This window comes from Sphaerodactylus townsendi, linkage group LG08 (assembly GCF_021028975.2).
Source record: "Sphaerodactylus townsendi isolate TG3544 linkage group LG08, MPM_Stown_v2.3, whole genome shotgun sequence".
Taxonomy (NCBI): Eukaryota; Metazoa; Chordata; class Lepidosauria; order Squamata; family Sphaerodactylidae; genus Sphaerodactylus; species Sphaerodactylus townsendi.
Genome location: NC_059432.1, coordinates 36517955 through 36539804, shown reverse-complemented (window position 1 = coordinate 36539804; position 21850 = coordinate 36517955). Strand labels below are relative to the sequence as shown.

The 21850-nt window shown below is 41.9% G+C and overlaps 1 protein-coding gene across 1 annotated transcript; it reads left to right on the top strand.

Annotated features, from left to right (window-relative positions):
- The first annotated feature begins 107 nt into the window (after window positions 1-107).
- KIF11 (kinesin family member 11) lies at window positions 108-21447 on the top strand. The gene is made up of 22 exons (XM_048506529.1): window positions 108-491; window positions 1447-1579; window positions 2200-2297; window positions 2373-2451; window positions 3536-3721; window positions 3800-3924; window positions 4464-4554; window positions 4828-5070; window positions 5339-5434; window positions 6667-6755; window positions 7938-8025; window positions 11313-11501; window positions 12227-12434; window positions 12575-12747; window positions 13169-13291; window positions 13487-13645; window positions 15460-15575; window positions 16979-17258; window positions 18548-18770; window positions 18876-19030; window positions 19238-19354; window positions 20903-21447. The coding sequence occupies exons 1-22, from the start codon at window positions 418-420 to the stop codon at window positions 21011-21013; spliced, it is 3156 nt and encodes a 1051-aa protein (XP_048362486.1). The 5' UTR covers window positions 108-417; the 3' UTR covers window positions 21014-21447.
- The last annotated feature ends 403 nt before the right edge of the window (window positions 21448-21850 follow it).

The following is a 21850-nucleotide window of genomic DNA, read 5'->3' as shown; positions in this document are numbered from 1 at the left end:
TTGTGACGTACAGCTAGTCCTACGCCAGCGTCGCTGAATTTTAACGTCATCCCTTGGTTTGAACGAATAAAAAAGACGAATCCCATGTTGCCTTGCTTGTGCTTTTGCCCACCGCTGATTGGCTGAGATGCGGCAGAGCGCGCCGTTCAAAGTATCGACAACCAAGGCGGGCAGTTGAAAATCCGGCGCGTTTTTGTCGTTATCATTATTGTTTAGAAAGAAGGGGCGTTAGTGGGGGGTGAGCTCCAGTGAGGGGTTCTTGCTTCGTCTCGAGATCAACCGCGAGACGGGGCTGCGGGGGGCAAGTCGGAGGTCCCTGGTGGTGGTGCGCGGAGTAGCCGTTGGGCGGACGCAGAGCGCTGCTGTCCTTCCGAGCTGCTCTCGTTTCTTTCGGGACTTGACTCTAGTGGCCGGACCATGAGTTCGATGTGCGGCAATAATGTTAAGAAGGAGGAGAAGGGCAAGAACATCCAAGTGGTGGTGAGGAGCAGGTAAGCCGTCGCGGGGTTGGAGTGGGGGCAGAGTCGTACGGGGCCAAATGGCGCCCAGAGGGAAAAAACCCTCCGGGGGCTTCCCCCCGCTGCGGAGCCCTGCTTACTCGCGAGCTGGGCTCCAGCCCCTCTTCGCTGCCTAGAACCCGGGGCGCGAGTTTCCCTTATCCCCGGCTTCTAGGCAGGGAGGAGGAGCCGGCAGCAGCCCCTCTTGGCTGCCTGGGAGTTCCTTTGGTGGCTCCGTTTGGTACCCCATGTCCCTAAGGCCGTACTCCACCGTGGGGGGTTTGCAAGAGAGACTCGCCCTTTTGCAGGGGGCGCGCAGAGATCGCAGTCTTTTACATCACTGCCAACCGAGTGCATTGTGTTGTAGGTTAGGCTTTCTGGATTTTTGTTTGTTTCTTTAATGCATTTTGATCTTGGGTGGTGTTCATCGTTCTGCCCCTTAACGATTGCACCCTACTGGCATCCCATGCTGACAATACTTGTGAAGATCAAGTAATGGTTGTCTAAATGAAAAATCCCTTATGACTTACACAAGAGACTTTGCGGTTATGGCTGACCTCTGGTTGACTTCCAGTGGACCATCCTGCTTATTTCTGGGGTTCTTGCAAACGGTTATTGATGTAGTATTCTAATAAAAAGTTATATTTAAGTGTCTTATTTTTGCATAAGAAGTTAGATCTTCGCTAACAGGATGAGATGTTATCTTGTTCCAAAGCACAAAGTGCATTTTCAGAATCACTTATTATTAATTTGTTTTTCTTTACGTGGGGATCCTAAGTATGAACTTAGCTTTTAGTATGTGCTGGTGAACTGCAGAAATGTCAGTTCATGTCATTATATCTCACTTTATCAATCCTATTCCTTTAAGAAAAATATTTGCATTGATGTTTCCTGGATCTTCTAATGTATGTTTTTCTGAAACTCTGCATCTTTTGCTGTCTTTTTAAAGGCCGTTTAGTATTGCTGAGCGCAAAGCTAATTCCTATTCTGTAGTGGAGTGTGAAAATGCAAGGAAAGAAGTTGTTGTTCGCGCTGGAGGGATTACAGATAAGACGGCAAGAAAGACTTACACGTTTGACATGGTAATAGTAGTCATGTGGAACACCATAAAGAACAAAAAGTACAAAACATTAGCATTTCCTTTCTTCCCCCAAGTTACTAGCCTTTTGAGGAAGAGGAAGAGTTTGGTTTGAATCTTATCAGCCATGTCTATTTAAATGATAACTTTATAGAGAATGGCAGATCTCCAGAAAATGGGTTTTTATTTTATAAATGGGAGGGAAGCTCCCTAGCATTTTCTTAGAAGAATCAAATTCTCTTCAGAAAAATGTAATCTGGCATTTCCGGAGGGGTATCTGTGTCAGTCTTTAATCAGGGCAAATTTCTTTTGAAAGCAATGGGATCTACCATCAGTGCTGTTCTTGGGCAGTACTTAAAATAATTATTCCCTTCAAAAACAATATAATAGCAAGCCTTTATTGGCATAGACCCTTCAAAAACAATAGAGTTTCTCAGTACTGGAAGGAGCATAAGGGTGTTGTGTGGACTAACACAGACAAAAGAATTTGAATTTGAATACTAACAGTAGGACTGTTTAGAAGATTATTAGTAGCAATTCATCCTAGCCCAGAGGCAATGCTATTGCAAATAGTTGGGGCTTCTGCTTCATTCACACTGAGGTGTTTTTTCCCTGTTGTAACAGGTTTTTGGAGCTCAAACTAAACAAATTGATGTGTACCGGAGTGTTATGTGCCCCATTTTGGATGAAGTACTTATGGGCTATAACTGTACGGTTTTTGCGTAAGTGTAATATTAAATTTTCTTCCATCTTTAAAACGTGTTCTTGGTGCTAACAACTTATATGTATTTGTATAGATATGGCCAAACTGGTACAGGAAAGACCTTCACTATGGAAGGGGAAAGATCACCTAATGAAGAATATACTTGGGAAGAGGTAAAATATATTCTGTGTTCCTAGGAAAAAGTTATGGAATCATTAATCATTGGGGTTTCTTTAGAATTCTAACAGTAAAACAATATTGTGAATTTGTTGAAAAATACATAGCTTAAACCTGTGTACTTATCATACATAGATGTTGCAAGTAATGACATCATCATGTAAACTTACCTTGTCCAAAATATCTAGCATTCTATATTTTAGATGGACCTGTCTTTGGATTTCTTCAAAAGCCAATGACTGCTAATCATGTATGCTTGTTCATTATGCTATGGACCATGACCCAAAATGTATTTTAAAAGCAGCTAAACTAGGCTGCATATACTGCTTTGCCCCTGCACCACTGGCAGGATTTCCTCTTCTTATAACAGCCAACAATTGTTGTTGTTCTTGTTGGGATGTGCAGCTCTGCAGCTAAGAAACCCTTGCACAATTTCATTTCAAGTTCCTTGTTTCAGAGTTGCAATTCTATACAAGCCTATATATTCAGTTCTCCTTAGGGTACTGAGAATAAAATTGACCAAGATTTTCTTAGCTGTGGATGAACCATCTATCTGTGAGAGAAACAGAACACCAACAAAAAAGTTCCTGACTAAAGAGCTTATCCCTCATGGGGAAAACTGTCTAAACTGATTTCTCTCCTGTTGCCTGGCAGGAAATGGTTTTCTTTGCTTTGGTATTTTTGGTAGCTTGTCATGAATGGAGTAGGAGTATCGGCACATGTAGTAAACTACTGTCAGCACTCAACTACTAAACTTTTTTGGACTGTTGGCTGATTGTTTTATTTACTTCATTTGTAGTCTTCCTTTCCTGCTGAGACTCAAGGTGTATTATAGATTTTTTAAAAATACAATAAAATAGTATTTTAATACTATCATACCAATTCAGTTACAAAATCAGAGAAGATAAAAATAACTGTATATACCAAACAATGCAAAAGATTACAAAACTGGAGAACATTGTAATGAAAAATTGTCATATAGAATCACAATACGCTTTAGTACTTGTATATGTAGGGCTAGCCTTAAATTCCTACACTTAAACAAAAATCCTAGCATAATGTGCTTCTTCGCTATTACAGGATCCACTAGCTGGCATAATTCCCCGTACACTGCACCAAATATTTGAAAAGCTTGGAGAAAGTGGAACAGAATTTTCTCTGAAAGTGTCTTTGTTGGAAATTTACAATGAGGAGCTCTTTGATCTGTTGAATCCATCTCCAGATGTTGGTGAAAAGCTACAAATGTTTGATGATCCACGTAACAAGGTAAAAATCTGAAGTGGTTTGTCCATAAGATGGTTTAATTCTGGATGCCGTAGCTCACCTAGTATTGTATTTTGACAGAGAGGTGTAATAATCAAGGGTTTGGAAGAAATAACTGTGCACAACAAAGATGAGGTCTATCAGATCTTAGAAAGGGGAGCAGCTAAAAGAACCACAGCAGCTACTAATATGAATCAGTATTCTAGGTAAGAAATATGACTACTTCTTCATAAGATCAATTGTGTACTTTGATGTTACTGGTAAATAACTTGAATAAACTACAGCGTACAATATTTCCCTGAGTCCATAAGAGGCTGGTTGAGTTTATAAAGTTAGGGAAGTGAAGCTGCATTATGACTGGAAAAGGTGTAAAATATGGCAACTGGAGTGCTAAGGTCAAGTCTTGGCTGTTGTTCTTGGAAGCAGTCCGTGTTTGCAAATCCCAGCTGCATTCTTCAAGATGTATCTTGTTTCGAATTTGGTGAGCTAGGAACTCCATTAACATTTTTTGGTGAAATTGGACCAATTGTTACATATCTTGATCACAGTTCTTACCTAATTAGCTCTTTATGCAATACAATACAAAACCAAGATTTCAAGAATCTGCCACTAAAATGAAGAAAAATATTTCTGTAAAGCAGATGATCTGAGTTGATTCCTGCTGTGTTCGTATAAATGAGCACTAATTGGGTTTTTCAAGGTCAATCAGAATACTTATCTTGAAACTGTTTGCCTCCTTTTATAGCCGGTCCCATTCAGTATTTTCAGTCACCTTGCATATGAAAGAAACAACAATAGATGGAGAAGAGCTTGTTAAAATTGGGAAGCTAAATTTGGTGAGTAAGAATATCCACAAATGGTATTATATAGGTAGAGATTATACATAGGAATAATTAGGGTAGTTAAGGGGGGAGAAGACATGGTGTCCTTGTGGCACCATCAGAATGATTATTGAGTTGTTAAAACTGAAGTAGTGTCTTATTTCACATTTGATGTATGCAACAATAGCAGCCTTAGTTCTGTGGTGTACATCTCTGCTGGTTTATTGGAAAGATTTTATTTCTGAATAGCTAGAACAACTTATTGACTAGGCAAGTCTTTGCTTATAGGTTGACCTGGCAGGTAGTGAAAACATAGGCCGTTCTGGAGCAGTTGACAAAAGAGCTCGTGAAGCTGGAAATATCAACCAGTCCTTGTTGACCCTGGGGAGAGTAATAACTGCTCTTGTTGAAAGAACCCCACATATTCCATACAGGGAGTCAAAGCTCACTAGAATCCTGCAGGACTCCCTTGGAGGACGCACAAAAACTTGCATAATTGCTACAGTTTCTCCAGCTTCAGCAAATCTTGAGGTATGTTTTTTGTCTTAAGGGTTCTTGCATTAATTATTGTACAGCAAATTCTTAAAGGCCTGCATTGTACACCTGGTGGGGGTGTACAGGGGGTGGTCGTTGGTGATAGTCTGCTTAACTGAAATTCGCAGAATGTCCTACAGGACTGAGGCCTCCATTTCCTTTTTTTAAAAAAAGGGAGAAGGGAATGCACAAGAGAACTAAAAAAAAGTAAAGTACTGAAATAGAAAACATTTACTTGATCCTGTGTCTGTTTCTTGTACAATAGGAAACACTGAGTACTCTTGAATATGCTCATAGAGCAAAGAATATCATGAATAAGCCTGAAGTGAACCAGAAGCTCACAAAACGGGCACTTATTAAGGTTTGTGTGCTTTTATTAAACATTAATGGCTTTCTGGCTGCTCTTGGGGAGTTTCCTGTAGGGGTTGGTGCTCCTGTCAGTGCCCTGACTGACCTCTGGAATGAGGAAATGACTCCCAGGCATCCTCTCTTAGCTCCTTCATTTACTATGGGGCTGTACTCCATTGTAGTGATATCAGCAAAGAAGCAATACGAGAGGGGGTGGTCACTCCAGCCTTGATAAAGACTGTGGTTGTCAATTTCTAAGGAAGCCTACCCCAGACCCAGGAGATCTTGCTGACTATCAGCCAGTCTCAAATATTCCATTCTTGAGCAAGTTGATTGAACAGGAGGTAGCTAGGCAACTCCTGCATTCTGCATGAACCAAGGCCTGGTTGTGGTACTGAAGCAGCCTTGGTTTCTCTGGTGGATGACTTGTGCCAGGACATGGACAGGAATGTGACTATTGATTCCCTTGGATCTCTCAGTGCCATCAATCATGGTATCTTTCTGGATGAGCTTTCTGGATTGGAAGGCACTGTTTTGTAGTTGTTCCATTCTGACCTGGGGTGTTGGTTTCAGAAGATTGTGCTCAAGGACTTCTGCACAACCCTTTGGTCAGTGTGTCCCACAAGGCTCCATCTTACCCCCTATGCTCTTCACCTGGGTGAGATCAGTAGGAGATTTGGACTGGGTTGGCACCAATAGGCTCTTCTGGCTGATCTCTTGGCTCTTCTGGCTGATCTCATAGAGGCTGTAGAAACCTTCAAATGGTGTGTGAAGGCAGGTTTTGAATGAGTGCGGAAAGCGTGACCTGGGACTTAAGGTTGCTATCCAAGAGATAGTATTTTCAGTCTTGGCACCAAAATTCTTATCCTCTGTCTCCAAAGAGACTTACCTGTCCTGTTGCAATCTTCTACCAGCTGGTGAAGACTTTTGTTTCATCTGATGTGCTCCTAATTATCCCCCCTCCTGCTGCCCTTAATCATTGTTTTAATGATGTGTTCCTTTGGTTTTAATGGTTTTTCAAGACCTGTTTTATTATTACGTTTTTCTGTGTTAGCTGTTTTGATGGTCCTGTGAGGTCAGAGAGGCTGGATACACACTTTGTATATCAATAAATGAATTAGTTAAAAACTTTTGCTTGTTGTGCTGTAGCTCATTTCAGTTGGTTGCAACATGAAGGCAGTCACTTATTAGATTATGAGTTTTGCAGAGAGTGCATTCCAACCCTTCATACTGATGTTTTAACAGGAGTACACAGAAGAGATTGAGCGCTTAAAACGAGACCTTGCCGCTGCACGAGAGAAAAATGGAGTCTACATTTCTCTGGAAAACTACGAGTGAGTATCTATTTACTATACAATTCTGGTAGCTTGGCATCAGTCTTTCATCTTTCTTTAATGTTTTTACCAGGAATCAATGCTATGTGCACAAAGAAAGTAGTATGGTGGTCACTGTCTTTCAACCTAACCAACCTCAGCGGGTTTTGGTTGTTCTGTGCTCTTCCATTTTATCTTCAAAATGTTGTAAGCTTCTTTGGGCCCCTATTGAGGGAACTTGTTTCTTTTGGAATCTCTAGGTAATTTGTAGACAATTTATGCTTAATACCATTGTCTTTCCTCAAAAGGGTGCATCTGTATAGATAAACAGTAAATCACATGACTAATAATATGAAAAATCTCTTAATTTCAAAATGAAGTTAAGTCTGCAGCGATGAAAAAGGCAAGCTCTGTGTTGGAGATTATTAGAAAAGAGATTGAAACTAAAATGGCCAATATTATCGTGCCCCCATATAGATATGATGCAGGCATACTGTGTGCAGTCCTGGTCACTGTAGCTCAAGAAGAATGTTACATAGCTGAAAAAAGTGCAGAAGCAGGGAACCAAGGTAATTAAGCGGTTGGAGCAGCTTCCCTATAAGGAAAGGCTGGAGGATCTTGTGTTTTTCAGTTTAGAAAAGAGACAATTAAGAGGGGAGGTTTATAAAATTATGCACAAGGTGGAGAGAGTTGTCAAAGACCTCTTTCTTCCTCTCCCAAACTAGTCAAACTCGAGCGCATTCAATGAAGTGGCAAGTAGATTCAGGCTGAATAAAAGGAAATATTTATTTACACAAGTGATTGAAATGAAGTGGAATTCAGTGGCACAGGATGTAGTGATGGCCACAGCCATAGTCAGTTTTAAAAGAAGATTGAATAGATTCATGAAGGAAAGGTCTACCAGTGGCTACTAGCCATGGTGATTAAAAGAAATCTCCAAATTCAGAGACAGTAAACCTCTGAACACTACTTCCAGGAAGGCCTCAGCCCCTATGCCGTATTCATGGTCCTCCAGAGGAACTTGTTGACCATTGCGTGAGACAAGATGCTAGACTAGATGGACCCCTGGTCTGATCTGGCAGGCCTCTTACGTTCAAAGTATGAAAGCTTTTTGCTAGCTATGAGTAAGAATGCTAATCTTTGTCTTGTCCATATTCATTTGCAAAGAAAACACTAATTTGTTCAATGGTGATCCTATTGTAGCGCTCTTCATGGGAAGCTGACTGTCCAAGAAGAACAAATTGCAGAGTATATTGTGAAAATTGCAGCCGTAGAAGAAGAACTGAAAAAAGTAAGTTAACTTGTTTTTGGGCCTGCTTTTGCAAAAAACGTGGATGCCCTAAGGTCTGTCATTTTTAGAAGCATCAGTTTTCTTGATTGCAAACGGAACTTTTTAAAAGCGACTCTTCCCTATCTAATTGCTTCATTCAGCCTCTGCCAACCTCGGCAGTAACTGGATAAAATGTATTTTATTCTGTCAATGGGAGCTCTCGTTCAAAAACATTTGTATGCCACCTACCGTTGCATGGGTTTTCAGGAGGCTCGCAACTCCATAATGATGAATTGCTAACTGCAATAACCCATAAAATAGCCCAAGTCAACAGACTTGCAGCTGCATCTGAACTAATAGTTTCTTCTGTGAAGTCTTCAAGAACAGCTCCACCTGAAAGAGATTACGGTTATTCATCTTGAATGTGACTAAAGTGTTACTAGTCAGGACATGCTTTTACAGGGAAGGCTTAGCTGGCAAATAAAACAAAGTTGATCAACAGTGCTTTTTGCAAGGGGTGCCACAAGGAGGTCCATCTACAGCAGTGATGGCGAACCTATGGCACGGGTGCCAGAGCTGGCACTCGGAGCCCTCTCTGTTGGCACACGCCCACAGAGTTCATCATGTGGGGGGCGGAAAATCACACACACACACACACATCTAGACTGACCTGGGTCACTGAGTACAATGTGCGCGCACTGCAGTGAGCAGGGAGGACACAGCTGGTGGGCCTGGTGCCTGTGCTTCAGGTGGCTTCTGCCCGAGGGGGAAGGCGCAGAGGAGGCAGAGATGCTAGAGAGGCACAGAGCGGTGCGTGCGGGACTTGCTGGAGGCTAGAGCAGGCTGGCCCCTGCTCGAGCGGGTGGGGCAGAAAAAGAAGGAGCCAACCGGTTTTTTCTAAACTAAAACCTCAGCATTCAGGTTAAATTGCCGGGTTGGCACTTTGGGATAAATAAGTGGGGTTTGGGTTGCAATTTGGGCACTCAGTCTTGAAAAGGTTCGCCATCACTGATCTACAGGGCTCAATTGAACAGTGTCTTCAGATTGTGAACCTGATCCTAGATGGAGCTGCAGTTCCCTAAAGAACAGGCACAATCCTCCGTCTTAATATTATTAGCCTCTTTGTATTTCTCTCCCAACTCTGGTATCAATTTGAAACATCCAGAGCCTTGCACAGATCCAGGAATCAGAGTCCTGGTTGTTAGTAACGTGCTGACATGTCAAGTCTCCGAATTACACCCTCCAGTGGACTGTGGAAGGCTTTGCTGGAATCAACTGACTGTTGTGGGTTTTCCAGGCAGCGTGGCATGGTCTGGTAGCTTTCACTGCTAACGTTTCGCCCACATCTATTGCTGACACTCCGCTCTGCCATGGAGAAAAGCACATCTCACGGTGACATTGCCTCTGAAGATGCCAGCCATAGATGCAGGCAAAACAATAGGAGCAAAAACTACCACAGCCGCACAGCTTGGAAAACCCACAACAGCCAATCCTCCAATGGCTTCACATACACGCTAAGCAGTATGGGTGACAAGATGAAGTCCTATGGGCCCCGTAATATAAATGTGATAGAACAGAGTAGCATCATCTGGCATCATTTTTGGTGTTAAGACTGGAACTATCAGAACATGGAGCCCTTCATTCCAATTTTAGATGACAAGTAGAGACCAGTAATCTGGTTAATGCTGGTCTAAGCTGCTCCTCAGGAGGTTGCAGTGGGCTGATTCTGGAGACTTTGTGGGTATGGTTCAGAGACCTCTTTAGTACCTTGGTCAGAGACAGCCAATGCCCCACTGTAGAAAAGCTGAGGTGGGGGAGGCCCTCCCAGTCCCAGTCTCCCTTTGAGTTCCCTGCAAAGTGGAACTCAATGTGTATAAAAAGTTCTGCTTTTGTAGCTTGTGTAGACTCCAAACAATGGAACAGGCTCAACTGCTTGTTGTAGATTGTCTTCACACACAATCCTGCCAAGACACACTCATCCACACTTTTATGCCTTTAGCCTGGCATTCCAGAAAATAAAGACGAGCTAAGAAAAACGAACATTGCACGTTGGTTAAAAGAAAGCTTAACTGAGTATGGATAATATCACAAAGGCCATTCGGTAAGCCATCAGTTTGAAACTCCTAGTTCCTCGCAGATATGAATATCGTGTAGAGCAGTGGTTCTCAACCTGGGGGGTGGAACCCCTTTGGGGGTCAAACAACCCTTTCACAGGGGTCACCTAAGACTCTGCATCAATGTTCTCCATCTGTAAAATGGATAAATGTTAGAGTTGGGGGTCACCACAACATGAGGAACTGTATTAAAGGGTCGTGGCATTAGGAAGGTTGAGAACCACTAGTGTAGAGACTAATTTAACTTCTGATGCCTTAATAAAATGAAGCATTCTGGCTGTTTACTCAGGTTCTAATAGAAGACTCATACAAATAAAGGAAACTGTTCGTATGGCTGTCTGGGTGGGAGACTTTTCCCCTGGTTTACCAGCCAGCCTTTATTTTTGGTCTTTGCTGACCCTCCGACTAGCTTTTCAAGCCAGCGCTGTGTAAAACAAAAAGACCTGGCTTGCCTCTCTTCCAGCTCTTCCTCTTTTAGCCTCCCTTTTTACAGAACTCTTCAGTAAGCCGTGCTTATATTGCCATCTAGTGGTGGCACTGGGAAAGAGGTAAGCTATGCTAGTGTCCTTTTTTCCTTCTGTACAGTCCTGGCCCAATGCTTTATTCTGCCAAGAGAATGCAATCCATCTCTCACCTGCACTCTTTAGAATCCCTGTGGAGCTCTGAGAGAGGCATTCACCATTGGAAGTCTTACTAAAGGGATTTCTGGAACTCCACGTGCAGGCTTTTGGGAATGTACATTCTCTGGCTTTGCAGCATGCGCCTTGAATGCAGGAGAACTTTGCGCAGTTAAGAAACCAGTTCAGAGGGGAAAAATCACTCCAGTGCCGCCCTCGCTTTATTTGCATCTTTGAATGAAAGTTCAAAGGTTAATGTGTGTGATATGGGTTGATTAACCCAAAGTAGGTAATTGTATGAACTTTGCCTTATTTGGTTTCTAGTGTTCAAGTTACTCCACTAGTGTAAGGCGTTTTCCCCACGGCCAAAATATCCCAGCCAAAATATTGCTGAAACAATTGACTCCATTTCTTGAAATATAATAATCTCTGCATTTGAGGGTAAAGATCTTTAGAATGAATGATATGCTTATGTTGGTCACTTCTGATTTATGCCTTTTCACTTTTAATCAAGATGGATTTCTTGATATTCCTTGCGACTTTAATATAGCTTTTAAAAATGTTTCTTCCAATACAGGTCACTGATTTATTCATAGTTCACAAACATGAGCTTGAGCAGTACAAAACAGAGCTACAAGTCAAGGAACAAGAACTTGAAGACACTCAGAAGCACCTGGAGGTGACCAAGACTCTTCTTACTGAAGAAGAGTATGTGACATCAGTTCTGGAAGTCACAGAAGAAAAGCTTCACGGAACAGCCAATAAGGTGGCACAGTTCATCATTCCAGATTTTTGCAGAATTGTTCATAGTTGATTCACTATGGACATGGTCCTGTTTGAAGGGTCACAGTTGCTCTCTTAGAGGGAAGGAAGCATCCATTATAGAAAGGAGGCTTGTAAAAGCCCTGTATCCTCCAGATGGTTATCATCTCCTTAGTCTTGCCTAGAGAACTAGTAGGATGTCTCAGGTCTATGGATAACCTCTATGCATAAGGTCTCTTTACTGAAAAATTTCCCCTTCCATCACTGGTATAGCTTGGTCAAGGTGCTGAAGGGCCTTTTGGAATTGTGTCCCTGTTTTTCCTTTATGAGCAGGCAAGGACTCAATGAAACTCCCTACCTCATGGGGCTGCTGGCTGGGAAGGCTGTTGAGGCCGTTTCTAAAGAGAAACACCCCCCCTTTTTTTTAATGTTGCTATATTGATAAAAATACAATCTGTCAAAGGTTTTAAAAGGAGGAAATCCTCCCTGGTCACTACATGGAGCTTGATTATGAAAACAGATAAGTCTCTACCATAACCCCCATGAAGGAACCTGCTATCCTATAAAGGCATTCATTTTAGAAAATAATCTTGGATACGATTCAGTTTTGTGTGACCAGTTGTTTCATTCTGATGCATAGTGAAAGTGATGGCAATGCAAAACATGACAAAATCCTTTGGGGGAGGGTGGGTTATAAATACAAATAAATAAATATCTTTCTTATTTTAGCTGCTTAGGACAGTGCAAGAAACTACCAAAGATGTGTCAGGTCTTCATGCAAAATTAGATCGTAAAAAAGCTGTTGATCAACATAATACCGAGGTACAAACTGAATTTACAGACCACATGAGTGCTCTCTTCAACAAAATGCAGAACTCAGTTAGTGAGAACTACTGGAAACAGCAGCAGATGCTGGACTATTATAGTATCTCAGTTGGTAAGTCTTATTTTTCTTATGTCCACCAAACCTTTGAAATGGAGCTATTCTTTCAATTAGCATTCATTTGGTGATGAAGTGGCTCGGACCAAAGTGATTACCTACATCTTCCTTGTTTGTTAAAATCTTCTTTTGAATAGGTGACTTTCTCTCTACCAATTCGTCAGCCTTTGGAGTTACTGCTGCAGCTATTGTTGAAGCGTTCAGTTCCGTGAAAGAGAGAGTTGCTGCAGAAGTGTCTCTGGTTTCTGAAAAGATCCTGAAGCAGGCCTCTCTGACATGTGAAATGAAAAATGATCTGCAGAAACTGATAGTAAGTATGGTTGTAGACAGTTACTGCACTATTAAAGATTGCCGGACCATCTTTTTGAGAGAAAAAACTCTTGTGTTTTTTTTTTCTAGAAAAGTAAGCATGTGCAATATGCCTGATAATTTTCAGAGGGGGAGCAGTGTTGGTCTGTGGCAACGGCAAGAACAGAACCGTGTGTCAATAAGATCAACCCTGAAATGCTGTTTCTTAAAAGTGGGGCCTGAGGGAGGGGCTGTCTGCAGTGTGATGGGCAAGTTGCTGAAAATTGCTCTTTCCCTTTCTGTGGTGGTAAATAGCCTTTGGATTCAACCTTTGGGAAAATAAGACTCTGATTCTTTCATTGGTGGGAACTCTTACACTTGCCACAATCGTCAGTTTCCTGGCCAAACCTGTAGTGCTATCTTACATCTCTCCTTGCTTTCAGGAAGAGCTGACATCTGGAATATACAGAGAGTTAAGTAGTCTTGATCCTGTTGTAAAACTTGTGCTGAATATTAATTTTCAACTGCAAAATAACTTGAAGGAATATTCATCATTGGCTGAAAAGGTGATTATTTTAATAGCCCTTATATCAATTATTGTACTCAGTCCTTTTTTTCTCCAGACTTCTGCAAAAGGCAGAGAATGTCACTCATGGCTGGTTTCACCACTTAGTGGCATACAATTGTGCAGTTAATTTAGAAAAAGCCACTAAAATGTATTGTGTTTGACTCTTCGTGTGTTATCTTTTTTTGATGTGGAGGTGAAAAGCTTTAAAGAGGAAACTACTATCTTCTTTGAAAACCATACTCGTGATTTAAGTAAACTGCAGGATGACAGCTGTCAGATGTTGGCTGAACTTTATCATAATTCTGAAAAGTTGGAGAAGGAGATGGAACTGGCAAGGCAGGCCCATGAAGAGGTATTTTCTCTTCTTTTTTTCAATATCCCAAGAAGTAAAAAAATGTTAGGCCAATATCTGCAGCATAACATGTGCAGCCATTCTGGGAAGCTGATGCTTTGAGGTAGACCAGTGACTTATTAGTCCTATCTAGTGCTTTAATCTTTGTGTGTATATGTGTACATATCCTATAGAGAAGATGAATGCCATTGTATATCTGACAGAAGAATTGTGAAGGATATCTGGTTGATTTGCACAGAGTGTCTCAGACCACATGACTCGGATGTACCACCCAAAATTGCCCCCCATCCCGCGCAGACAAGCTGGGTCAGCGTGGAGGACACACCCAAAGATAGGGCTGTGGTCCCCGTCTGAGTTGCCTCCTTCCCTCCCCAGGCCCTTGGAGCACGGGGGCAGCTTGGATGGGCACTGCAGCAGCAGACCGGCTCCTGGGCTGCCCGCCGTGGTGCCCTGCAGGCCGGCTTCTACCCTTCCCTGAGCCTGGCAAGGGCAAGAAGTGGCCTGCAGGCAGGTGGTTTGGACGGCCCAGGAGCCGGCCTGCTGCTGCGGTGCCCATTCGACCAGCCCCCTAGTGCGGGGGAAGGGTGCACCCCAAGGAGGTGTTGTTCCCAGGTGCCATTTCCCCTCTGATATGGCTAAATTTGATTGGGAATAAGACTAGATGCAGTTTCATTGACTTATCCCTTGAGGTTAAGGGATGTTGCAAAAGTGGAGAGAAGTCAGTTTCTGTGATGATATCTCATACTCCCCATGGAACTTGTACAGAAAGTCACTGTTACTGTGTACGCAGGGGCTGGGGGTTCTGTTTGGCTTACTTGTAAAACTGGCAAGTACTCCGGTTTCCTACACTGCTCCTGCTACTGCCAGTATCTGACCTCCCTGCAAGTGATTTGCCCCCAACAATAACTTGTTTCAAGCATGTTTGAGTGGTGGTGCATTTATACAGAGAGTGACTCCACTGAGAGTGGGCATGTGCATGTATTATTTATAGTGTGTAGATGTTGGTTTGTTGTTGCACATATGGATCATTACTCATATAAATAAATTTGGTATTTTCCCCAAAGGTTGGAAATTAAGTATAGTGATTCCAATTCATAAAAAAGGTGACAAAACCGATCCCAATAACTACCGACCAGTAAGTTTATTAAATACAGCCTCAAAAATCTACAGTAAATTTCTATATCAGAAACTTGAAGACTGGTTTATAGACAACCATATATCCACATCAAGCAGGCTTGAGGACAATCTACCACTGATCATTGTGGAAGCCTTTACAATCTGGCATTTTCGGGTATAGAAGGGCCTACCAGAGCCTTATACGTGGCTTTTATAGATCCAGCCACGGCTTTTGATTCAATTAATAGAAACAGACTCTGGTAAAATTAGCAAAGCTAAAAATTGACCAGCGATTGTTATTCCTTTTTTGGGAATTACATACGGACATATGGATCTCCCCAGTGAATGACACACATGATATAACTGGTAACTGACTATTTTCCATTGGTTCTGGTTGTGAATTTCTGGGGTTCTTCTAAAAGGTAGATTATACAAATCTACAGTCCTTCTGCCTTGCACTAGATTGCTGAAAGCCCGGCTCTGTTGCCACCCATGTTGGATATCTAATCTATCCCACTAAAAGATATCAACAAAGTTGTACAAAAACCTTGCAAAGTAATGCAAAAATATACTTGGAAGTAAATTTGAATTAATTTCGGTAACTAGCTGTGCTTTTAAGACCAGAGGTTCTAAAACTTAAAAAATAATTTTACGTTTTCTTAATACTTCTGTGGTTTTTTTTTTACATTTTATACTAGGGTATAGCCCAGCTTGTGGCTTCTCTGCAACAGACCCAGGAGAATATCCAAGGGCTGCAAGAGAAAGGAAGTCATTTGAAGCGAAATATTTCTGCTGTGCAGGAAAACCTAACTGTGTAAGAATCTCTTGCTGCTGATCTCTGAAATATCGTTTTCAAAGCTTATGCAAACATCTTGCAGTTTTTGTCAGATCACTGACAGGCTTTCCACCTTGACAAGAAAAAACAATTGGAACAGTCTAAACCAGTGGTGGCGAACCTATGGCACAGGTGCCAGAGGTGGCACTCAGAGCCCTCTCTGTGGGCACGTGCAGAGTCCCCCCCACCCCCACATCTAGGCTGGCCTGGGTCGCTGGGCTCGATTATTAGCATTAAACCTAACACCTAGTTTTGGGGAAGCAGTGTAGGTAACCCTGTTAAGCGCTGTTAGACCCCACTGATTTTCATGCGAAGAACTAAAGCGTGATCCTTCACCTGGAAGTAAGCTCGGTTGCTGGCAATGGGGCTTGCTTCTGAGTAAACCCTCTTAGGGTCGTGGTTCACCCGTTGGAAGAGTTGCATGGTTGTTTCAAAGCAAAGCCACCAACTACCACCAAGCTTACTCCTGAGTAACACACGCCTCGGAGCCAACCGTTTTTTCTAAACTAAAACCTCAGTATTCAGGTTAAATTGCCGGGTTGGCACTTTGCGATAAATAAGTGGGTTTTGGGTTACAATTTGGGCACTCGGTCTCGAAAAGGTTCGCCATCACTGGTCTAAACGTAAAAATCTAATTTTTGAAGTGGGAGAGTGTAGTATCTAATGCTAATTTATGATGTTTTCATACTAATTTTTGGGACTTCATCCTTTAGTTGTATTTTCTACAATAACAAACAACTATGGGGGACTATATATATTGGAAGTTGAGATGTTTTTAAAACTGATATTTAAAGGCATACTATAAAGGGATTCTTTCTGGCCCAGTGGCCAGAAATTAGTCATCTTTGTAATAGAATAAAGAATAGACAATAAATTATGGTAGCAGTTGTGAATAGTAAATAGCATTGTAACTATGAGCTATAAATGATGATTATCATAATAACCTTAGCATAAATCATAGGACACCCTATACAGTATTTGATAGTGATGTCCACGCCTCCTGGCATGGACACCCTTCTGTTTTAAATTTGGTCACAGTTATTGTGTATATATCATGTATCTAAACAATTATTCCAATTTTTTTGAATATTTATTGGCAAAATGCCTAATAGCATACTCTTGGCTTCCATTTGACACCTATGTACTAAACAATATTCGGGGCAGATCACCACAATTGATGGAGTAGTGTGAGTTGTGATAGAATTGCCACATGCACGAAACAGTTAAAAAATGCTAAGTAGTAATCTTACTCCTGTATTAACATTCTTAACTTGTGCAGAACAGTCCCATGATAGCTAACCAAATTCATTCCTGCCTTATTGCTAATTTTTCAATACTGCTACCTCAGTTTTAGTCATTTGCTGCTAAATCTATTTTTACAGGCAAACTGCAGGACTTGCCAACACCGTTGCTTCCCAGCAGAACAAGCTAACTCGGCCTCTGAGCAGCTTTCCGCAGGAGATTGAACAACTGAATGAAAAAAACATAAAAATATTGTTAAATTCAGTTGGTCACTGTGAATGTCTGAGCAGCAGCCTAAAAAGTGTGTGCCAGGAAGCCAGCAACCAGGGTGAAAACACAGCAACAAAGATAGGCTTCATTATCGATCAACAGACCGACTTCCTCAAAAGCAGGAAGGAACACCTGCAAAGGTTCTGCAAGGTAAGACAGCCTTGTCTTATTTTGCAATTCACAAACTACCTTAAAGTAACTTTTTTAAGTGGATAAGACGACGATGACAAGCATATGTAACGCTTCCTACGCTGTCATACTGAGTGGTGAAAATTACTTGGCTGACAACAGCATTTTGTTCTGTAGGCTAAAATCCTAGGATGTGTTAATGTGGAAATAAGCTCCACTAAGGACCTTGGAGCTTCCTTTTGTGATTAAAAATGACCTTAATATTCCAAGCAACCTATTAAGGTCCAGAATAAATTATCTGTTGGTGCCATATGTTCTTTATACACAAAACACCACTTGTTGGAAAAGTTGGACCAGAAGCCAGCTGATGCCAGTAAAAGCTTGATCTTCAAGTCCTATAGCAGTGGTGGCGAACCTATGGCACGTGTGCCAGAGTTGGCACTCAGAGCCCTCTCTGTGGGCATGCACGCAGAGTTCATCATGTGGGGGGCAGAAAATGCCACACACACCCCCACACACATCCAGGCTTGTCTGGGCCGCTGAGCACGACATGCGCGCACTGCGGCGAGCAGGGAGTACTCGACTGGTGGGCCTGGTGCCTGTGCTCTGGGTGGCTGCTGCCCGAAGTGGGGGCAGAGGAGACGGAGATGCTAGAGAGGTGCAGAGCGGAGCCAACCGTTTTTTCTAAACTGAAACCTCAGTATTCAGGTTAAATTGCCGTGTTGGCACTTCGCGATAAAGAAGTGGGTTTTGGGTTGCAGTTGGGGCACTCGGTCTCAAGAAGGTTTGCTATCACTGTCCTATAGTATGGTTTCCATTTCCAGTACCTGCTTAATCAATTGGGTTCCTTAATCTTTTTTCTTGTGGTTTGTTTATTTGTCTGGCTGAGAGAGTTGGTGAGTCCTAAAGTGATATGTGTAGCCTTCTAACAGTAGTTGGCGGAAAAGAGTCAGGGGTCATGGAAAGACTACAACCGTTCTCCCTGTTCTGAAAATGGCTCCCGGCTTCTCCATGGATCCCAAGCTGCACTTGTCTCTACCAAGTGCCTTCCAGTATCCCAGAGAACACACATTCTTTACAACTTCACAAGGAAATTAAAGGAGATTCTCATTGAGCTATTGTCTTCAGTGATCCCTGGCTTTCTAATGGGCGATTGTAAAAGCAAAATGAAACACAATAAAGGAGGCAATTGGAATGAAGACCTGTTTTGCTATCTATAAAATCATTGGTTCTTTGAACGTGGAATCTCATGTTCTTAATCTGCACTGGGGACTCTAGCAATACACTGAAAATTTTTGCTTTCTCCCTAGACTCTTGATGACAGCTGTGATGTATCAGTTGCTAAAATCACACACTGCCTTGATAGACAGAAGGGTGCTTCAGACATAGCCCTGCAGAGGCTTCTTGACCAGTTGCGGAAAGATTATGACGTGCTTTTGAAACAAAAAGAGGCACTCCTGGAGGAAGCAGAAGATGGGTGGACACGGGTTCATAGCTTCATGAGCACGGAACTCCAAGTGGACGTCCCAACAGGTATTTAGAGAAGAGGGAGGGACACAGGCTTTTCTTAGACAGCTTCCTACAAAGAAAAGAAAAGAAAAGGCTTATGCGATACTTACACCTGGTTTATTTTTGAAGGGGCCACCCCACAAAGAAAAGATTACCATTACCCTGTAGCAATTAGGAAAGCAGAACCCCGTGACCTGTTGCTTCAGACATTAAGGAAACGGCAGCTGGAGCTTGCCACTGTTCAGGAGGCTGCGGAGTCCATGACTGAAGAGGCCTTGGATAAGGTATGCATGGAAACTCTTATGGGGTGAGGGAATGGACCTACCACAAACGGCTTCCCTGAAGATATAATGCTTTATTTCTTGTCACAACTGGTGACAAGCTGTGCGGCCTGCTTGTTGTGTGTGAAGTGTACTCCTGTCATACTCCGGTCAAAATGACCCATCTCTGTGTCTTTACTAATAGCACAGGTAACTCTTGTGTGTCCCCAGGAGACTTTGGAGGATGAAGAGCAAACCAGAGACACCAATGACAGCCTGTCGAGTGAAAAATCCTTTTTGGAGACCAATTTGCTCATTCATACCAATAGCGGTGTGCCATTCTTCCAGGTAGCTGATGCATTTTCTGTCCCTTCTGTAGATTTCAGGAAAAGGCAAAGCTAAGTGTCAATTGCTTCGGCACAATTAAATTGTTGGCTCCAAGTACCAGGCATGCTGCAAATGTGTCAAAAGCTAAAAGTACCAGCTTTTTAATACAGTTGGATCTATTCTTGGCTCCGGCTTTGGTAAAGCAATGAAAAGTGTTTGCGTGCAAATGTAAAAAAATAGAAAACGATCCCAATCCATTCCTATCTTCAAAATATATTTCCAAAAACAAGGGCTACATTCTGGCAGGATTCCAAAAATAATCTGTGGGCTAACACAAATGAGTAAACACATTTAGAATGGACTGGGTAGTGTGCCCACACGTGCAAACTGGGGAGAAGACGACCTATGCTGAGAGATCTTGGCTTTCATTTTAAAAAACAAGTCGTAAGTATGTATGGCTGCAAAGAAAGGCTTGAAAATCCACTATAGTCTCAGAAGTGATACTCTATTTCCTTGGCTGTCCCCAGCATGTGTTCTCTTGTTTCTCGTATAGAATACAGTCAAGGGTTTTAGGATAGAGTATGCTCAACTGTGTGATGTTAATTTTTTTAATGGTTGTTAGTTTATTCCTTTCAGTTTTTCTAATGTGTTGACTGAAACTTTAACCCCATGCAAAATAATATTCACGTGGTGTTTTAATCTCCAGCAATGCTAAACACAGCAGAAGGGCTTCTGTGGTCTCTTCCCATATTTGCAATCCAAGGGCTTTTTATTTATTTATTTTATACTTCGATTAACAGCCTGCCCACCCACCCCCACCCCCTGTGCATCAGTGCTCAAGGCTGGTAATTTAAAATACACTGAATAAATACATAGATTAAAAACTAAATTAAAAAGTACAATATAGGTGGTGCTAAAAAACAGTACTGTGCAAACTCTAGTAGCACTCCTGGCCTAAATACAGCTACCAACCCAGACATCAGGAGATATCTGGTCATTGACTGTAAATAAAGTCTTCTTCTTCTTCAGACATCAGGAGCAAGTGCACTAACCAGGCTGCTATGGAGTTGGTAAAGAAGACTGTATAATCAAATTACACATAATAGCATAATACCCCCCCCCCCCCCCGTATCTGCACTCATAAAACATCTTCCAAAAAAAAGGTTTTGCCTGTGTTCTAGTTAGTATCTCTTCTATGTTTATTATAAATTTAGGGTGATTGTATCTGGTTTTTTTTTAGGATTCTGCCTTCCTGTAAAAATTGGGCATTAAATACTATATTCAAAATCCAAATTTTAGAAGGCAGAATGGAAACAGATCCCGTTTCTTATAGTATATTAATCACTCTTTTCAGAATTACTAGGTCATATCATTTCTGCCTGAACTGTGACTGGGTGCGAATTCAAAAGATTAGCTGGAATGTGCTACCAGGGACCTTATGGATGGAATGTTTAGCTGAAAGTTGGGTGTGAGGGGCTAGAGAAGAGAGTTAAGCATGCCCGGGAAATGTCTGCATTTAACACTGTATGAAGTGGAATGAATGATCAGCTGATCTTTTTAACTTTGCAGCATAAGAAGAGCGTTAAAAAGGAGAAAGAGAACAGGTTGGCAGGCTTATGCGACAAGGATGCAGACCAGTTTCAGAAGAGGTCAAAATGTCCATTAAAGGATCAGAATTAAGGATATGCAACATCCCCGCTTTTTTGTCACCTGTTGTATCACTTCTCAGCTTGTACATAGTGCCCTGGGGTCACAGATTATCAGGCATGTCAGTTGTATATATGCTGCCACTTAGGGTTTTATATGCAATTTAAAACTTTTTCATATGGTTAAAATATTGTAAGAAATTTAAAACTTCTTTTTATAAAGTTAAAATGCTAATGTGAATAACTATCTCCCCTATAAGGGAAACAAACACAAATGACTGGAGTAGAGCATATGCTTAGCCTGAATTGTCAGAAGTTGTTCCTCAGTTTATTAATTGTATGTATTTTGTACAGAACCAGTGTCTTAATCTGGAGAGGAATTCCCTTCGTGTTAGAAAAAAAATCCTTACCTGCCAGAGATAGAATTGAACTTCTCAAGATATTAAACATCTGAAGAACAATTGTAAACTAGTGAAGCTAAATTATTATTGACTGTATTGGGGGTATGGGAACTTATTTTGAGGTCTCATGTAGGGTATCTTTAACCCACTGAATGGAAATTGGCTTAGACACTAGCACTTAAGAAGCGGAAATCCATTCTGGAAAAATTTAAATGATCCCTCTTATTTCCCTCTTGTGACAAAACACTCCACATATATTGGTCAGGGGTGCAAGTTTAGGCAAGACTGTTCAGAACAGAAATTAAGTTGTGCTGTCGAAGACTTTCACAGCCAGAATCACTAGGGTGTTGTGGGTTTTCCGGATTGTATGGCTGTGTTCCACTAGCATTTTCTCCTGGCTTTTCACCTGCATCTGGCTGGCATCTACAGAGGATCCTCGGAAGATGCCAGCCACAGATGCAGGCGAAACG

What these genes read in the sequence shown, in the direction of transcription:
- KIF11 (XM_048506529.1), top strand. Translation starts at nt 418, where the DNA reads ATGAGTTCGATGTGCGGCAATAATGTTAAGAAGGAGGAGAAGGGCAAG. An exon ending in CAAGGCAGGCCCATGAAGAG is followed by an intron (nt 13,646 to 15,459) that starts GTATTTTCTCTT and finishes ATTTTATACTAG; the next exon opens with GGTATAGCCCAGCTTGTGGC. An exon ending in ACCTGCAAAGGTTCTGCAAG is followed by an intron (nt 17,259 to 18,547) that starts GTAAGACAGCCT and finishes CTTTCTCCCTAG; the next exon opens with ACTCTTGATGACAGCTGTGA.